This window comes from Budorcas taxicolor, chromosome 1 (genome assembly GCF_023091745.1).
Source record: "Budorcas taxicolor isolate Tak-1 chromosome 1, Takin1.1, whole genome shotgun sequence".
Classification (NCBI taxonomy): Eukaryota; Metazoa; Chordata; class Mammalia; order Artiodactyla; family Bovidae; genus Budorcas; species Budorcas taxicolor.
Window position 1 is genome coordinate 142,601,073 of NC_068910.1, and position 18,272 is coordinate 142,619,344.

General features: G+C 43.1%; 1 protein-coding gene across 2 annotated transcripts in view; it reads right to left on the bottom strand.

Annotated features, from left to right (window-relative positions):
• Positions 1-18,272, bottom strand: part of TPRG1 (tumor protein p63 regulated 1) — a 205,999-nt gene that overhangs the window by 121,132 nt on the left and 66,595 nt on the right. The window contains exons 1-2 of one of the 2 annotated variants that reach the window (XM_052647363.1): positions 2,631-2,696; positions 2,285-2,518 (exon numbers count right to left, since the gene is read on the bottom strand). In XM_052647363.1, coding sequence (XP_052503323.1) covers positions 2,285-2,509 — 225 coding nt within the window. In that variant the 5' untranslated portion in view covers positions 2,510-2,518; positions 2,631-2,696. Of the gene's footprint in view, positions 1-2,284; positions 2,519-2,630; positions 2,697-18,272 lie in introns of those variants that run through there. The other variant, XM_052647359.1, reaches the window with a different exon arrangement.

The window sequence follows — 18,272 nt, forward strand, 5'->3', positions numbered from 1 at the left end:
GAAGGTTTTCCTTCCCAAGCTCTTGAGAACTTAAAGTTGTTTTCTATACACCTGGTGGAAAAGATGTTCATCACATGAATCAGAGTCAGTAATAGAAAACCTTTACTAAAACATCCTAAGTTCAATTGTACTTTATGGTAGAAAGACCACTGGACTTAGAAGATACAGAGTCTAGCTACAGCTCTTACACTAATATCATATGACTTAGTCACTTAACCCCTCTGAAGCTTCTATGCATTTACTCCTAAAACAAGACTGATAAGCCTTTCTCTGCCTACCTCACAGTGCTGCTCCAGGGGACTTTCTCTCATAAGCTACACAGAGCCACACAAATAAAAGCATCATGTAAATAAATAAAAAAAGTTCTGTTGTAACTTTACAAGAATTTACAGAATCCTTGTAAACCAGATCTGTGTCAATTTAGCTAAGCTGTAACTACATTTTCTAGAATTCCCTTTCTTGTCTGCTTCCAAATTAGTGTTGGCCACAACAGACATTTGTGTCAGACTTGAAAGGCAGAAGTGAAACATCAGTCGTGTTCTTGCTGAAGATCAGGGCAGCCAATCATACCCCATTGTTCAGAGCTGCTGAACAATGCCATCTCTTGTTTGCTTGATGGCATGAAAGGGGGTGGGGGAAGCCCCTGGACCTATAACTTCTTTTGTTACAGTCAGACTTCCTCCCTCAGAGCCTCCTTCCCTGAACTGAGTAAGTGTGCAGCTCACTCGGTGGAGAACACTGGCTTTTCCTGAAAATGACTCACATCTTCAAGTCCAAACTTGGTGGGAGAGCAACACAGGTTCCATTTTTCTGTGATGAGTGCTGCTGGATCAAAAGGAATTCTAATTTGTCCATGTAGGTTCCCCTGTTCCCAAGTTCTACTACACAAGGGCCAGCTGGTTGATGTATAGCACCTCCAGACCCATCAACAGAGGCAAAGACAACAGCTTTGCATAGATTTCTCAGGCAGCTATCTTAATTGTACCAGCTTCCAATGATACATCTCTTATTCCATATCATTCATCACTGTTCTTCTCTCCTCTAACCCTGATAGCTACATCATCACTATTAAAAAGATGGATATTCTAAGGGATGCTTTGATTTTTATCCCAGGTATATCTTACAACTAAACTTTGCATATTCAAAAAAGTTAATATGCTTTGGAAAACAAGCCATTTGCTTTACATAGGCAAAAACACACAAACACACACATAATAAGGAACATGCCAGTAATTTGCACATATGAATCACTGAATATAACTAAGACTCACTGAATATAGGTAATGTGGATATATGTTTTCAAACACACACACACTGAGTCTCTTTAGTTACAACTTTATCTTAACCAAAGTTTAACTTTAAAAGCTAGAAAATCCAAGTTTATTAATTAAAACATTATAAATAGCCTCAAACTCTTAGCCACCACTTATGTAGGGGTTGAGTTGAAAAAAAATGTCAGTAAAGAGATGCTCCAGGTACCCGTGAAAATTCAGGTGGTCTCTGCTGCCACAGTGTACAATCCGCGGTTTATCCTCCAATTGTTTATAGCCTAGCCTATAAGCTCACTGCTGGTGTGTTGACAAGAAAGTTAAAGCATTGTTAAAGTAGATCTATAAACAGGAAGAAGAATTCAAGACAGAGAAAGGTACTAGAAACCAAGGATGTTTCTACTTGATCCAAATGTGAGAAGTCTGAAATATTTTTAACATTTGGATCTATAAACACCACCCTCATTATGCACCCATCTATTTACTACCCAGCTTTGATGCACAAAGAAGAAGCTGAGTTCCAGACTGCGACTCTATACTTGAAATGAAGTGCCTGCCCCTACACTGTACTACCAGCATGCCCTGTATGCCCTTGAGGTTCAGGTATTCTCGGCAATGCTTTCTATCCCATCACTCATGTCTTTTCCTAACATAGAGCAAATACTCCCTCTGGGCTCCCAGCTTTATATTCTTCTAGCAAGTCTGGTTTTCTCTTCATGGAGCATTAACTTATTGAGGTCAGGTTTAGCAGGAATACAAAACTTAGGAGCCAAAGACCCATGGGAACTGGAGGACTTGCTTCTCTGGTGGTCAAAATAGACCCATAACTTCTCTGAAATTCAGATCCTTCACCTGGAGCGTGAAGATAAAGATCCCTACTTCACAGTTATTGTAGCTATTACATGAGATAAGAAATGTGAAAACTGTTGATAAAATGTGGTATATGGAAGAATATTAGGATTTTAAAGAGAAGTCTTATGCAGTATTTAAGAACACTAATGGTTTTATGATTTTACCCGAGTGACGAAGTACTTCCGTGAGAGATAAGGCTTGTGATAGGGATTCGGGTAGAGAGCTGATTCAACGACACTTGGCAGCCTTGAAATCTGCTTTGGCGCTGGGACCTGTGTTTCTGGCTCCCTCTCCTCCACGGACAGCTGATCCATCTCAGAAGGTTGGTCATCTTCCTCTCGCTTCAGAGACACAGGCTGGAAACCCTCAAAGCTCCCAATTCTTGACATTTCTTTAGCCTAAAACAAAGAAACAAAATTCTCAGGGAAAAAAAAAAAAGTCACCTGTGTCTTAACTATGGTCAAAAAGCCCATGATGAAAAACCAAAGCTCCTGAAACTGACAAACCCACCTCACGTTAGCTGAACAGATGCACTGACGGATGGAGTTCGGTAACAGAGACTCTGTGAACATCAGGGGACATTTACCAGGGGAGAGCAGCAGAGATTTTCTGGACAGAAAAAAAGAAGCTACAAGTAGTTTCATTTTCCCCATCTTTAATTCCATGGAACGGGAAGGTAAACAAGGAAAGAAAAATATGAAATTATTATCACTAGACAATTTCTCTTCAAGTTTTTGACGTGTTTTTTCTTGAAAGTCTACTAGCCTGTGAGCTTATTTAGGAGTTAAAAGCAATGATAATGCACTTGCTTATGTACTTCTTACTAATAGGGCACAGAAGCACTTAGAACTGAGTGCTTTCTTGTAACTGAAAAATTGCAATTCTAAAAATGTATCCTCAAGAACATATTGTACAACACAGGGAATATGACCAATATTTTATAATAGCTATAAATGAAATTTAATCTTTAAAAATTGTGAATCACTACATTGTACATCTGCTACATATAACACTGTACATCAACTATATTTCAAAAGAAAAATTTTAAGTAAAAAATAAATTAAAAAATAAAAATGTATCCTAAAGAAATAATCTAGACATGCCGAAAGATGTAAATATAGAAGGTCATGCATTACAACATTGTGTCTAATAGAAAAAAAAACATAACTTCAAGTCTAACAGCAAAACATTGTATGTAATAGCAACATTAGACACTCACACAACATTGTGTCTAATACTAAAGATATATATAGTGAAACTAAGTATCCATCAGCAGATAATTGGCTAAGACAAGAGTTATAGTGCACAAATACAATTTGGTCATCAGAAATGTGAGAATATATTTTTACTACAGAATGATGTCCAAAATGTAATGCTAATGGAAAAAAATAAGTTATAAAATATTATGAAAATGTTATTCAAATTTGTTGCAATAATTCAGAAAGAAGGAAGGGAGGGAGGGTGGGTGGGAATGAGGGAGGCAGGAAGGAAGGGAAGAAGACATAATACCTGAACTTGCGTACATATATACATGTATGGTAGGACAGAGGTTAGGAAAAAACTCTAAAAAGAAGTAAAATAAAATATGAACAATGATCATCTCTGAAAATCTAGTGGTTACCAGTGGGGAGAGGGAGAGGGGAAAGGACCTGATAAGGTAGGGAATTAGGAGGTATTGACTACTATGCATGGGCTTCTCTGGGAGCTCAGTTGGTAAAGAATCTACCTGCAATGCAGGAGACCCGGTTCAGTATCTGATGTGGGAAGATCCGCTGAAGAAGGGATAAGCTACCCACTTCAGTATTCTTGGGCTTCCTTTGTGGCTCAGCTGGTAAAGAATCCACCTGCAGTGCAGGAGACCTGGGTTCAATCCCTGAGTTGGGAAGATCTCCTGGAGAAGGGAAAGGATGCCCATTCCAGTATTCTGGCCTGGAGAATTCCATGGACTGTATAGTCCAAGGGGTCACAAAATATTGGACAAGACTGAGTGACTTTCACTTTCAACTACTATGTATGAAATAAAGAAGCTATGAGGACATATTGTACAGCACAGGAAATATAGCTGATATTTTATAACTATAACTGGGGTAACCTTTAAAGGTTGTGGATCACTATATTGTACACCTGAAATGTATATAGCATTGTATATCAAGTAGACCTCAACTTAAAAAAGACAATGATTGTCTCTGAATGAGTTACTGCTACTGCTACTGCTGATAGAGTTACAGGTGATTTTTATTTTCTGTTTTCATAAGTCTCTGGATGCTTACAATGACTACCTCTGACTTAACATAAACAGAAACACAGTAGATTCACTAATATTTTGTACATTAAAAGAAGTATCACAAAGCAAAACAAAATAGAAGCTACATGCTAGCCTAGCAAAAGGTGTCCTTAACCAAGTGACCTTTCTCAAGCTGAGGCCACATAGTTACGGCTACTGTGCACACATGCCCAATGCTATGACGGAGGAAGTTCTCATGCCCAGCGTCACCATGGGACTGGGAATGCCATCTTTGTCTTAGGGCTCCTTCCCACAAATTCCATTTCCTTCCTCTTTGTGAAACAACAGAAAGTGAGAAGCAGCGCCTGCCGGGAGCCAGCACGGGAGATCCCACCCATGACAAGGTCATGCAGAGAGGCCTGATGTCAAGGCAAGTCAGGTCTCAAGGGGTCCTCTGTCTGAGCATCTACCCTGAAACCAAAATCTGTCTGTTTACTGTCTGCTATACTATACTCTTCTGACATAACAGGGGGCTATCCTCGAAAGAGTTAATTCAGAGCTCCAGTTAACAGTCTCCTGCATATAAAAAGAATGTCTCGGTTTAAACCCCTTTAATGGCTTTCTAACTTATCTGACCGGTCTTTACAACTTGTGGATTGTTTACAGCCCCCAACCGTGAGAGGCATGAAGCTCAAAACATCTTAAAGATATAGAGCCTTTTAGAGCTAAGAATTCAGAGAGGCAATGGCACCCCACTCCAGTACTCTTGCCTGGAAAATCCCATGGACAGAGGCGCCTGGTAGGCTGCAGTCCATGGGGTGGCTGAGGGTTGGACACGACTGAGCGACTTCACTTTCACTTTTCACTTTCATGCATTGGAGAAGGAAATGGCAACCCACTCCAGCATTCTTGCCTGGAGAATCCCAGGGATGGGGAAGCCTGGTGGGCTGCCGTCTATGGGGTTGCACAGAGTCGGACACAACTGAAGTGCCTTAGCAGCAACAGCAGAGCTAAGAATTAGTTTGGTGAAGGGTTCCATTGTTGAGTTAATGTTTGCTGCCAGGCCTCCATATCCTTTATCTTTTAGGCACCTGGAAGGATATTAATCAACGTAATTGGGATGCAGAAATAGGAATATAGTAGTTTTGATGTTAGCAATACTAGACATTTGAGTTAATGAACTTTCTCTTTGTTATAAATCACTGTACTCCACTTCTTGTTATAAATTGTTGTGTCCTTGCCATGTAAGAATGTAACTTTTTTTAGTGCTTTCTGAGAGTGGCACCAGACTTTGGGAAGATCAACACTATTACCCTTATCAGAAAAGGGCTGTAAAATGTTAATTAGCATTCTGGCCGGAAGATGATGTAAATCACCTAAGACTTATGTATACAACTAGGTATGCAGAGAAAAAGCCTGGTCTCGATAAGAGTCAGGGCTGTTGACACTGTATAATTTTGTATTATCCATTGATCTCTATGTACAATCAAAAAGTGAAAAAAGCTTTTCAAACAATAAAGGATGGACCAGTTTCTTAGACCAGCTTCTCGAACTGGTTTCTTGGAAATCTGGCTCCCCCCATATCGAGTCTCTCTCTCTGTCTCTCTTTCTCTGTCTCCCTCTCTCTCCTTTTCAGGCTGAATTCCCATCTGGGCCGTGGAGACTCTCTGAGGCTACTTACTTTCCCTGGCTTCTAAGATCCACGCGAGAGGGAGCCCAGGGCGGGGCACCCTCCGCTATTCAAGTGGGCACTGGTGGCCTAACCATAGATGGTGCAAGTTCCTTCTCTGGAACTTTATTAGCTTTCTGTGTAAACCAAGTTATTCAGCCTCTTTTCTCCACTGAGTTCTCCTACTATACTATTTCTTCCTAATCTCTTTTACATTTCTAAATAAATAAGTTTTTCCTCGCCTACTCCATCTCTCCTTCGAATTACCCTGGATCCACCAGGGCTGGACCCCAGCAAGTGCCTACGCACAGCAAATTACATTATTGAAACTGGGAATAATTAAAGTAGTCAAGGACGGTAAAATAGTACTAGCATATAATTTATTGCTTAACCCTGGACCATGGAAAAAGCAAGAGAGTTCCAGGAAAACATCTACTTCTGATTTATTGGCTATGCCAAAGCCTTTGACTGTGTGGATCACAATAAACTGTGGAAAATTCTGAAAGAGATGGGAATACCAGACCATCTGACCTGCCTCTTGAGAAACCTATATGCAGGTCAGGAAGCAACAGTTAGAACTGGACATGGAACAACAGACTGGTTCCAAATAGGAAAAGGAGTACATCAAGGCTGTATATTGTCACCCTGCTTATTTAACTTCTATGCAGAGTACATCATGAGAAATGCTGGGCTGGAAGAAGCACAAGCTGGAATCAAGATTGCCAGGAGAAATATCAATAACCTCAGATATGCAGATGACACCACCCTTATGGCAGAAAGTGAAGAGAAGCTAAAGAGCTTCTTGATGAAAGTGAAAGAGGAGAGTGAAAAAGTTGGCTTGAAGCTCAACATTCATAAAACGAAGATCATGGCATCTGGTCCCATCACTTCATGGGAAGTAGATGGGTAGACAGTGGAAACAGTGTCAGACTTTATTTTGGGGGGCTCTAAAATCACTGCAGATGGTGACTGCAGCCATGAAATTGAAAGATTATTACTCCTTGGAAGGAAAGTTATGACCAACCTAGATAGCATATTAAAAAGCAGAGACATTACTTTGCCAACAAAGGTCCATCTAGTCAAGGCTATGGTTTTTCCACTGGTCGTGTATGGATGTGAGAGTTGGACTGTGAAGAAAGCTGAGCACCAAAGAATTGATGCTTTGGAAGTGTGGTGTTGGAGAAGACTCTTGAGAGTCTCTTGGACTGCAAGGAGATCCAACCAGTCCATTCTGAAGGAGATCAGCCCTGGGATTCCCTTAGAAGGACTGATGCTAAAGCTGAAGCTCCAGTACTTTGGCCACCTCATGCGAAGAGTTGACTCATTGGAAAAGACTGTGATGCTGGGAGGGATTGGGGGCAGGAGGAGAAGAGGACGACAGAGGATGAGATGGCTGGATGGCATCACTGACTGGATGGACATGAGTCTGAGTGAACTCCAGGAGGTTGTGATGGACAGGGAGGCCTGGTGTGCTGCGATTCATGGGGTTGCAAAGAGTCGGACACAACTGAACAACTCAACTGGACTGAACTGAACCCTGGATACTTCTGAGCATGAAAAAAGTGCTATTAACACTTATGCTAGGATGATAGGCATAAAGCAGCATTGTCTCAGGCAAATGTGGACATAGTCACCCTGAGGGGCTTGAATGGAGGGAACACATGGCTGGTCAGAGACTCACAGGCAAAAAGCCCTCTGCTGATCACATGACAGGTTATTTCCTCTGATTCTCCCAGCAACCCTAGAATGATGGATTGGTTCCCATCTCTCTGAGGATCCCAGAGTTGATGGGATGCCACCCACCCAACCCCCACCCCATCCATGGCACAGGTGGTGCTAGTGGTAAAGAACCTGCCTACCTATGCAGGAGACATAAGAGACTTGGATTCAATCCCTGGGTCTGGAAGATCCCCTGGAGAAGGAAATGGCAACTCACTCCAGTATTCTTGCCTGGAGAATCCCATGGACAGATAAGCCTGGCGGTCCATAGAATCCATAGGGTTGCAGAGAGTCAGACATGACAGAAGCACCTTAGAAAGCATACACGCATCCACACACGCATCCCAGGGCATGCTTGGAGAGGAGAGAAAGCACCTGGACTCCCACTCAGGACTCCCAACCACACTCGAGGTCCACAAGCCTGCATGATGCACGCTGTCTCACAACAGGAAGGGCTTCACTGTGTTTTCAGATAAGTTTTTCAAGTTATTGCCCTGTGAGAAATACAAGGACACGCATGGAGAAGCAGGAGGATTTGTGTGTGTGTGTGTGTGTGTGTGTGTGTGTGTGTGTGTGTGTGTGTGTCTGTGCGTGAGAGAGAGAGCAAGCACAGAGGCACTGTAGCCTCCCTGTTAGTTGCATGCTCTATTTTTGCAGGTCTGCCACCTCTTACAGAGGCTTTTGGAAGGAAGTGTGTTTCTAGAGTTCCCTGTAACCTGTGAAGGAAGATTTGTGCCTTTGGGAAAGGAAAGCCTGCTTCTGTATTTGCTGCACTGTGTGAACTGGAGCCTAACAACAGACATCTGTGTAAAGCTCCAGTGCCTGGAAAACAGAGGGAGGATTTAATTAGCACCACTTCCTCTCCCTCAGGCTGTCTTCTCTGGAAACACTCAGGGATGAGAAGTTGAAGCACTTAGAGACAGAGCTTTTGAGATCCAGGAAAGAAGGAAACTCTCCTCCGCTCCAGTTAAATTCTGACAGCCGTGAATAGTGGGAACATAGCACAGAGACCTCAGTCCAGAAGGAGTCCAGCTCTGTTTCTGGGGACATATTCGCCAGGACAATGAACTTACCTCCCTTTAACAACTTCCAGGATATAAGAGAAGTGTCACGCATTGAAGCAGCCCCCTCTATGCCACTTGCCCTGATGCTGTTTATTCCCAATTCAATAAGACATTGCATCCTATCTCTGCTTAACCATACTATATACATTGAAATACTAAAAGCTTTGTGCCTGGATAAATTAGGCTGCCTCATATCAGACCCATCCAGAGCCATTTAGAGTTGAAAAGGATTATTGTTCCCTAAGATTGCCTAGTAAATTGATCTTAGCTTGTGGTGCCCAAGAGAGTCAAGGCAGAATAATTTCTTAGGGAAGCAAAGGGTCAAGGTTTAGAAAAGAATTTCATCCATATTTTTTGACCTGATTTTCTCATTTTACGGAATTCATATCAATGGAGGAAACAGACAAAACAGGCTTCATCTTGAAAGCAGGACTCCATCTTGGGCCGGACTGTGGACTTTGAGCTATATGCCCAGTATCTATGGAAACGACATACCAACTGGAAAACCAGACTCTCCGCCTCCTTGGAAGAGCCCCAGGGCTCGTACCTAGACTCTCCTTCACCTAAACAAATACCCTAATTACCTGTGTAACCAAATAGAATCATAAATTCTATTATGCTTATTGGGGTATGACCACAGGCCTATTGATAAATGTCTCCTGTTAACTACCTAGGCTTAAGGTATATGAATCACGGGTTAACTTTGATTGTATCTTTCTTTTCCTTTGTTCAGACTGCTGCTGCTGCTGCTGCTAAGTCACTTCAGTCGTGTCCGACTCTGTGCGACCCCATACAGGGCAGCCCACCAGGCACCCCCGTCTCTGGGACTCTCCAGGCAAGAACACTGGAGTGGGTTGCCATTTCCTTCTCCAATGTATGAAGGTGAAAAGTGAAAGTGAAGTCACTCAGTCGTGTCCGACTCTTCACGACACCATGGAATGCAGCCTTCCAGGCTCCTCCGTCCATGGGATTTTCCAGGCAAGAGTACTGGAGTGGGGTGCCATTGCCTTCTCCGTTGTTCAGACTAGTTTCAGAGAATTTGGGGAGGTGGGTTTGAGCACGTACCCTTAGAGTATATAAGTTTTTCACAAAAAGTGGTCGGGGTCCTAGGCTAAGGCCAAGACTCTGCCTTGGGCCCGCCAGTATAATAAACTGCACTCCACTATCTGCATTGTCCTTCTGAGTAAGTTTGTTTCCCAGAACGCATGTCTACAATATAATGACACATCACCAACTCAATGGACATGGGTTTGGGTGGACTCCGGGAGTTGGTGATGGACAGGAAGGCCTGGCATCCTGCAGTTCATGGGGTTGCAAAGAGTCAGACACGACTGAGTGACTAAAAAAAAAAAAGAAAGAAAGAAAGAAAGGAAGTAAAGCCCTACAATACTAATTGCATGTTCTAGGCAGTAATGAAAAATTGGAAACCCACTAAACACCCAATGGTCAAGGAATTTCCTAGCTACCTAAATGACACTGAGCAGATCCTGAAAATAACAGCCCTTAAAATAATTTGTACAAGCACTACAGCAGCACGGAGTAAAGGATGTATCACTTGGGACAAGAAAAGCAAAGAGATTTTCTGTGGTAATGATTGAATTGTTTTTATGTTGGTAAAGACTAGAGGGAAAATATTTGTATGTATCGAGGTAGAGGGATAATAAGTGAATTTTTGCTTTAAAAAAATTAAATCATGTTAGCACTCCTTTTGTAATAAAATATATGAATAAATCTGTTGGTTCACAAAGTCAGGAGCTTCCTGGGTAAAATCTGAAACTGGCTCCTGTACAGAAAGGGCAAGAAGAGACCAAAGAGAGAAGCAGACCACTCCAAATTGACCGGTGGCAGAATTCATAAGCAAGAGAACTTACCAAGTCTTGTCTTGGGTGGCCACAAGGTACGTGAATCTCCACACCCACCTGCTGGAAACTTAAAAGCTTATAGAGAGGCCTTAACTGGTCCAGCCACATCTTCAGTCCAGATGGTCTCAACACCACATTGCTCTCTCAAGGCTACCTCTGGACAAGGGCTCCCACTTTGGGGATGGTGGGTGAAAGGTACATGGTACATTGCAAAGATGTGGTGGAGGGTCCATTGCTCAGTTCACTTACTGGTCAACTAGTCACCATGCCCTCTGGAGGACCTCCTCCAGCAATGTCAAATAAATACGTAAAGAAGTGCCACCCTCTCTTTGGTCAGACAACAAGAATTGTGTCTTATTTCTCAGCTGCCAGAAATTTCAGAGCTAAATTTAATATCATATTGCAGTAAATAACTTATTTCTGGATCCTGGTCTGCATATGCCTGCCTCCTTCAGTACCTGCTATTGTATCTGAGACTTTTTCTAAGAATATTTCAGAAGCATATAGAGCCTAAGTGATAGCTAGAGAATTGTTGCCTAGTCCAGTTCCTTCATTTTGCAAGGTTTGGAACACTGATGTAAAAGATTTGCCCAGGGTCATACAGCTAAATAGATTCAAAACATGAAATCAGACTCCAGGACTCTAGTCTATCGCTACCCATTGTAACATTTTAAAGAGAAACAGTTATCATACTTACAAACTGATAAACTGAAAATGCTTTTGCCAGCTGTCTACAGCCAGTCAGGCTTCTTTTGCTCTGAGATGGGAGAAACAACTCCCACAAATCAGGCTTCTCCAAGCTTTTCCCCATCAGCAGCCCACAACTAGCCCTGCAAGGTGAAGCTTCCTCCTTTGCCTGACATCAGACTAATCTATCCATACACATAGGGGCACAGTGATTGGGTCCACAGAACTTGTAGGGGCTCAGGAAATGTTTTAATGTATTTTAAAATCATAAGCAGAGACATCACTTTGCTGACAGAGGTACGTATGGTCAAACTTACTGTTTTTCCAATAGTCATTTACATTTGTGAGCGTTGGACCATAAAGAAGGCTGAGAGCTGAAGAATTAATGCTTTCGAACTGTGGTGTTGGAGAAGACTGTTAAGATTCTCCTTGGACAGCAAGGAGATGAAACCAGTCAATCCTCAAGGAAATCAACCCTGAATATTCATTGGAAGAACTGATACTAAAGCTGAAGTACCCCAATACTTTGGCCACCTGATGTGAAGAGCCAACTCATTGGAAGAGACCCTGTTGCTGGGAAAGATTGAGGGCAGGAGGAGAAGGGGACGACAGAGGATGAGATGGTTGCATGGCATCTCCAACTCGATGGACATGAGTTTGAGCAAACTCCAGGAGATGGTGCAGGACAAGGAAGCCTGGCGTACTGAAGTCCACTGGGTCACAAAAAGTCAGACATGACTGAGCAACTGAACAACAACAAAAATCAGAAGAGAAAAATTAAATTTCATGGTCAAAAAATTGTTTTCATTTTTTCTTGTATCAGAGGAAACAATGAAATTTGTAGGCCACCCCAAATCCATTGCATTTTGGCTAAAAAACAAACTAGATTATGCAAGTCATAAGATGCTGAACTATGTACAGTTATAGAAATGTGTTTTAACAGTGATATTATTATGGTAGAGACATTCAAGAAGGAAAAGTTTTAGGCCCACAGAAGTCATAATGTGGACCTGACTTGACTCTATATCCTGCTACTCAGATTTGCCGCTTAATAGTTCATTCTGGGGCTCCATACTGGACTGTCGAAGCTAGAAACATCCCCACATTCTAGCACTTTCCAATCTCCTTATGAGACTGTGGGTTATCAGTGGCAAATCCATTTGCCCTGGCTTCACTAATCAAGGTTGTTTAAGATTTGCATGTCCTCTGAACAGCCTGTAGCCTATGTGAAAAGTGGTTTGCTGAGATGTTTTCCAGGAACTTAGAGTCAGTTTTTTCCAGTTCAAGTTGAGCTGGATGGGACTGGCTAGGACCACTGACGCTCCAACTGGGCATATGCAAGTGTCCATCCACTTGGGGACCTTTTGATGCCGGATGGCCAAGACTCCACCCTCAGATTTAGGCTAAGTGCCTCCACCATGAGCATGCCTGTAGTCTAGTTGTACCTAGTCTAGTCTAGTCGTATGTGTGTGTGTGTGTGTGCGTGCATGTGTGTGTGATCAGTCACTCAGTTGTGTCTGACTCTCTGAGACCCCACGGACTGTAGCCCACCAGGCTCCTCTGTCCATGGGATTCTCCAGGCCAGAACACTGGAATGGATGGCCATTCCCTTCTCCAGGGGATCTTCCCAGCTGAGGGATTGAGCCTGAGCCTGCCATACTTCCTGTGTTGCAGGCAGTCTTTACCCTGAGTCGGTAGCCCAGCTGCATGTGCAAAGAATGCCGATTGCTGCATCTTTTTCCAGTCACCTTTCCCCACACTTCTCATACTCCCCATATCTCCAACCGCCCCACTTCTTTATTCCTCATCACATAAATACTCAGAGCCCCTTGACTTGGAGAGGCAGAACTGAGTCTGGCTTGGTTGCCTTGTGAATAAACCCTCTCTTTGCTGCAAACCTCAGTGCATCAGCATTTTTACTTGCTTCGTGTCATACGAAATGAACCTGGCTCTGTAATACTCATTCTGGAAGATTCTGTTCCACTATCCACTGAAAGATTTCTGTCCTATAGACAAATTGTACAATCTTAAAGTAATTATTTTTGCTTTCTTAAAATCAAAGGGAGATCCGGAATTAATCACCCTCTAATAAATATAGGTTTCCCAAAGAAGTAGATGAATAACCATCCTAAGAACTTATAATCAGCTTGAAAGGAGTCACTGCTTCCACTGAGGGGCCACAAAGCCAGCCAGAGGTGAAGAAAGGGGGAGTGTATGGACTTTTTCCCTCTCACAAGAGTTTAATAAAGAACAGTTTGTATGTATCAGAAAGCACCATTTTTTTTTTTAGTTTTATTTATTTATTTGACTGCTCTGGGTCTTTGTTGCCATACTCAGGCTTTCTCTGTTTGCTCTGCATGCAGGTTACTCTCTAGTTGCAGGGTGTGGGTGTCTTATTGCTGTGGTTTCTCTTGTTGCAAAGCATGGGGTCTAGGGCATGTGGGCTCACCAGTTGTGTCTCACGGGCTTAGTTGCCCCATGGCATATGGAATCTTCCCAGACAAGGGATTGAACCCATGTCCCCTGCATTGGCAGGCAGATTCTTAACCACTGGTGCCTGGGAAGTCCAAAAAGTATCATATTTCATATTTCTGATCAAGACAGCAGGACTGACATTATATAGATCCTGGTAAAACTCAGGAGTGTTTCATGGTGAACTACTTCCTAAGGTCATGTACCCTCCATTTCCTCAGCACGACTTTTGCTCTTTGTCCATCTAGTTTTCAGAATTCCTTCCTGGCTTCCTGCTCTCTCTGCCACTCTGGAGAACCTGTACAACCAGCCTCTCCCTTGCTCCCTTTACTGTCTGTCTCCTAAGATCTCTATTAAGTTTCCATGGGATTTATTTATTTTTTAACCCTATGCATCCCTAATGCAAAACTATTTTATTGTGATTTCCACAAAGCTTTTGAAATATGAATAGCTACTTGAGTGTTCCCAAGACCATCCCTCTGGACCCTTGGAAAGATAGATCACCTCGTTAGAGAGCACCAATCTATTCTAACCTCCACATTTTGTAAATAAGGAAACTGAGGCCCCAATGGATTTTGTGTCTCCTGAACCCTCAGTTTAGTTAATTTTTTGAAAATTAAAGACAATAAAGAATGAAGTTGTGGCCACCACAAGATTAAAAATATAGTATCTTGAGGAGTACTTGTGGACTAACCAGCAGCTTAGAAAAGTATATGGTTTATTAATAAGAGCTGCTTCCCACATGCAGGTGAGGTGGTTCTGGGCTGGGGAGGAAGTCCACACTTGAGTTCCTGTGGCTTGGGTTGCATTCAAAGATATCAACTGTGTTTTACTGATGGTGACATTTCTATCCACACAAAGGGGTTAACATTCTCAAGGCACAGCCCCAAAATAAAAATCTGCTTTTAATTCTGACATTTCGTAATTTATGTGAATTTATGTGTGCAGCCTTTCCTGAGTCTCTGTGAACAGCCAAGGGATGTGCAATGGATACACAACAACCTCAAAACTCTCCAACAAACCCTCCCCTGTGCCAGTTGAGATAAGAAGATTGTCAAAGAGTTCTTCACAATTTCGCATTTTGTACATTAGTGATAACATGCCAGTGGGGCTGCTCTGTGTCCTGGGGAAAAGTGGACTTGATGGAGGGTCTCTTGCCTCCCAGCTCCTCCTCTGCCAGGCAGGGCTCTGTGGTCTGTTACTGGAGATTTTACTCAGTGGAGGAGGGGGGCGGGGGGGGAGAGGAGAATACAGGACCAGGATAAAGAAACATGGCTCCCCACTCCCTCACTGGTTAGTGATAGTGAAAGTCATTCAGTTGCATCTGACACTTTGCCACCCCATGGACTACACAGTCCATGGAATTCTCCAACCACAATACTGTAGTGAGTAGCCTTTCCCTTCTCCAGGGGATCTTCCCAACCCAGAGATAGAATCCAGGTCTCCTGCATTGCAGGGGGATTCTTTACCAGCTGAGCCACAAGGCCCTGGGCAATTTCTTCTCCTTCTCCGCATGGCAGTTTCTTCATCTACAAAATGGGGAGCCAGACTTTATGGTTGGCAAATGTGCACTCTTGAAAATGACTAACCAATTTCAATCAAAACAAATTTCATTTATCTGTTTCTGGATTTCTTCTGAAGCTTTCATTTCAGGAGAAAATATATTGAAGTCTGAAAGTTGTTGGACTAAATTATTCCTCCCAGTGCATTCACTCTACAAGATTTCATTTTTCTCCAGTGCCCAGAAGATTCCAGATCTAAGCCTACAAATGTTCCATATAGTTTCCCCTACCCCCTCTTTAGCTGAGCATGTTAGTTCCCTGTGATTCAAATGTGAGGTCAAAGAAGGATTGGGAAGGCAGTCATGAATTTGGGCACCCATTGTGGAGAATCTGGGGTGTTTGGCCTCTGACTTCCTCTAATGAAAGCGGGTATGCACAGTGACAGGAAATACTAGCAACACCCACAGTGGAACATTGGACACTAAATCTGTGCCAGGGCCAGAGATAGCCTCAAAACTTATTCTTGCATTTTAGAAGGAACAAATTTAGAGGTTTTCAGAGCTTCTCACACAAAATGTTAATTTTTAAAGATATTTCCTCAAAAATAATATATGGAAAAATTGATTAGGATAAGGATATTGATTAGAGAATTTGGAAACATTAGATTCCTTGAAATTAACTTTGCTCATTTCCATGAACACTCCACCATCCACCCAGTCCAGGTTACAACGATGCTGGCATTCTTAACTTCTGTAGTGTTTGTCATGTTGCTCTGTAATCACCATTTACTCTCCTGTCTTCACTCCTGGGCTGTGAACAAGTCTGGAGCAGAGACTGTGCTACCCTCCTCTTTAGAGACAGCACTTGGCATGGGATGAATGAGTTCTCAGATGAATGAATGGATGCCCTGCTTTTTTCTCTATCAGGTCTGAGACCTGAGGGCAAGTCTTATGTCTGATCCATTGTTATTGGTACATTGTCTTATACATCATCCATGAAAGTGAAAGTGAAAGTGAATCACTCAGTCATGTCTGACTCTTTGTGACCCCATGGGACTGTAGCCCACCAGGCTCTTCCATCCAAGGGATTCTCCAGGCAAGAATACTGGAGTGGGTTGCCATTTCCTTCTCCAGGGGATCTTCCTGACCCAGGGATTGAACCCAGGTCTTCTGCATTGCAGCCAGATGCTTTACCATCTGAGCCACCAGGGAAGCCTTGTCATCCATGAAGTGAAGTGAAGTGAAGTCGCTCAGTCATGTCTGACTCTTTGCGACCCCATGGACTGTAGCCCACCAGGCTCCTCAGTCCATGGGATTCTCCAGGCGAGAATACTGGGTTGCCATTTCCTTCTCCAGGGGATCTTCCCAACCCAGGGATTGAACCTGGGTCTCCTGCATTTCAGGCAGATGCTTTAACCTCTGAGTGCTCAGTAAATGCTTATGGACTGAGTAATGAAGTTCTTTGTGAGGCACGAATGGAAATGGCTCTGAACACATCCACTTACAATCAGACACACATCGAAATACATGCCACAGCTCAGAACCTAGTGGAGGTGATGGAAAGAGAAGTGGAAACCTGCAGACCTGATAGAGCCAGAATAAGAGAATGTGTGCAAACACAATGGAAACAGGAGATGGAAGTAACAGGGGTGAGTGGAGAAAGAGTCTGGAGAGGGTAGAAAGTTAGAGCTATGGAGAAAGGTGCCTCGGGGCTATCTGCATCTTAGAGGGTGGGTGAGGACATTCCTAGCAAAGGTTCAAAGGTATGAGATGTGAAGAGGATGATGTGTTTGAAGGACAGAGGGCTATATGGTGTATGAAACTCAGATGTCAACTGCCCGCCTCCAGCCCCTACCTACTCTGGAATAGCTGGTTGAAGTGAAGTGAGGTCACTCAGTCGTGTCTGACTCTTTGCGACCCCATGGACTATAGCCTACCACACTCCTCTGTCCATGGGATTTTCCAGGCACGTGTACTGGAGTGAGTTGCTGTTTCCTTCTCTAGAGGATCTTCCCAACCCAGAAATCGAAGCTGGATCCCCTGCATTGTAGGCAGACACTTTACCATCTGAGCCACCAGGGAAGAGCTGGCTAACACTTGGTTAAAACTATGGGGCCCTCTGACAGTATGGAAGTCTGAAATTCTCCTGATAATCCTCTGTATTCCCTTCTCTCTGCCATCACGCCTCCATCTGTGCTGGAGTAGGTCCCCCACAGTCACGCCAGATGCAGTCTGGGCTCAGTACTGTAAGAATCCACTGGCCTCAAGAACTTCACGAGGTTAACAACTTCCTTAAAGATTTAGAGCCATCATGGAGGGGTGAGTCACTCTGTGTATAGTCCAACTTTGCTCCATTCATCTATTTCTTCTCTCTTATCGGGATAACAATTTTTGCTTTGTGTGTGTGTTTATATTTGAAATATGTATGTATTTTGTTATCATATAATCCTGCAATCCCACTTCTTGGCCTATATCCAGAGAAAACTCTAATTCAAAAAGACGCATGCACCCCAATGTGCATTGCAGCACTATTCACAAGAGCCAAGTCACGGAAGAAGCCTAAATGTCCACTGACAGATGAGTAATAAAGCAGATGCAATATACATATATACAATGGAATACTGCGTGCTGTGTGCTTAGTCTCTCAGTCCTGTCTGACTCTTTGTGACCCCATGGACACAGGGAAGAAAATTTGAGTGGGTTTCCATGCCCTCCCCTAGGGGATCTTCCCAACCTAGGGATCGAATCCAGGGATCCCACATTGCAGGCAGATTCTTTACCATCTGAGCCACCAGGGACTGGATCAGTGACATTGATACAACCTCATATGTGACATAGGTAACCAATAAGGACCTACTATATAGCACAGGGAACTATACTCAATATTTTGTAATAACCTATAAGAGAAAAGAATCTGAAATACACACACACACACACACACACACATGCTGGGA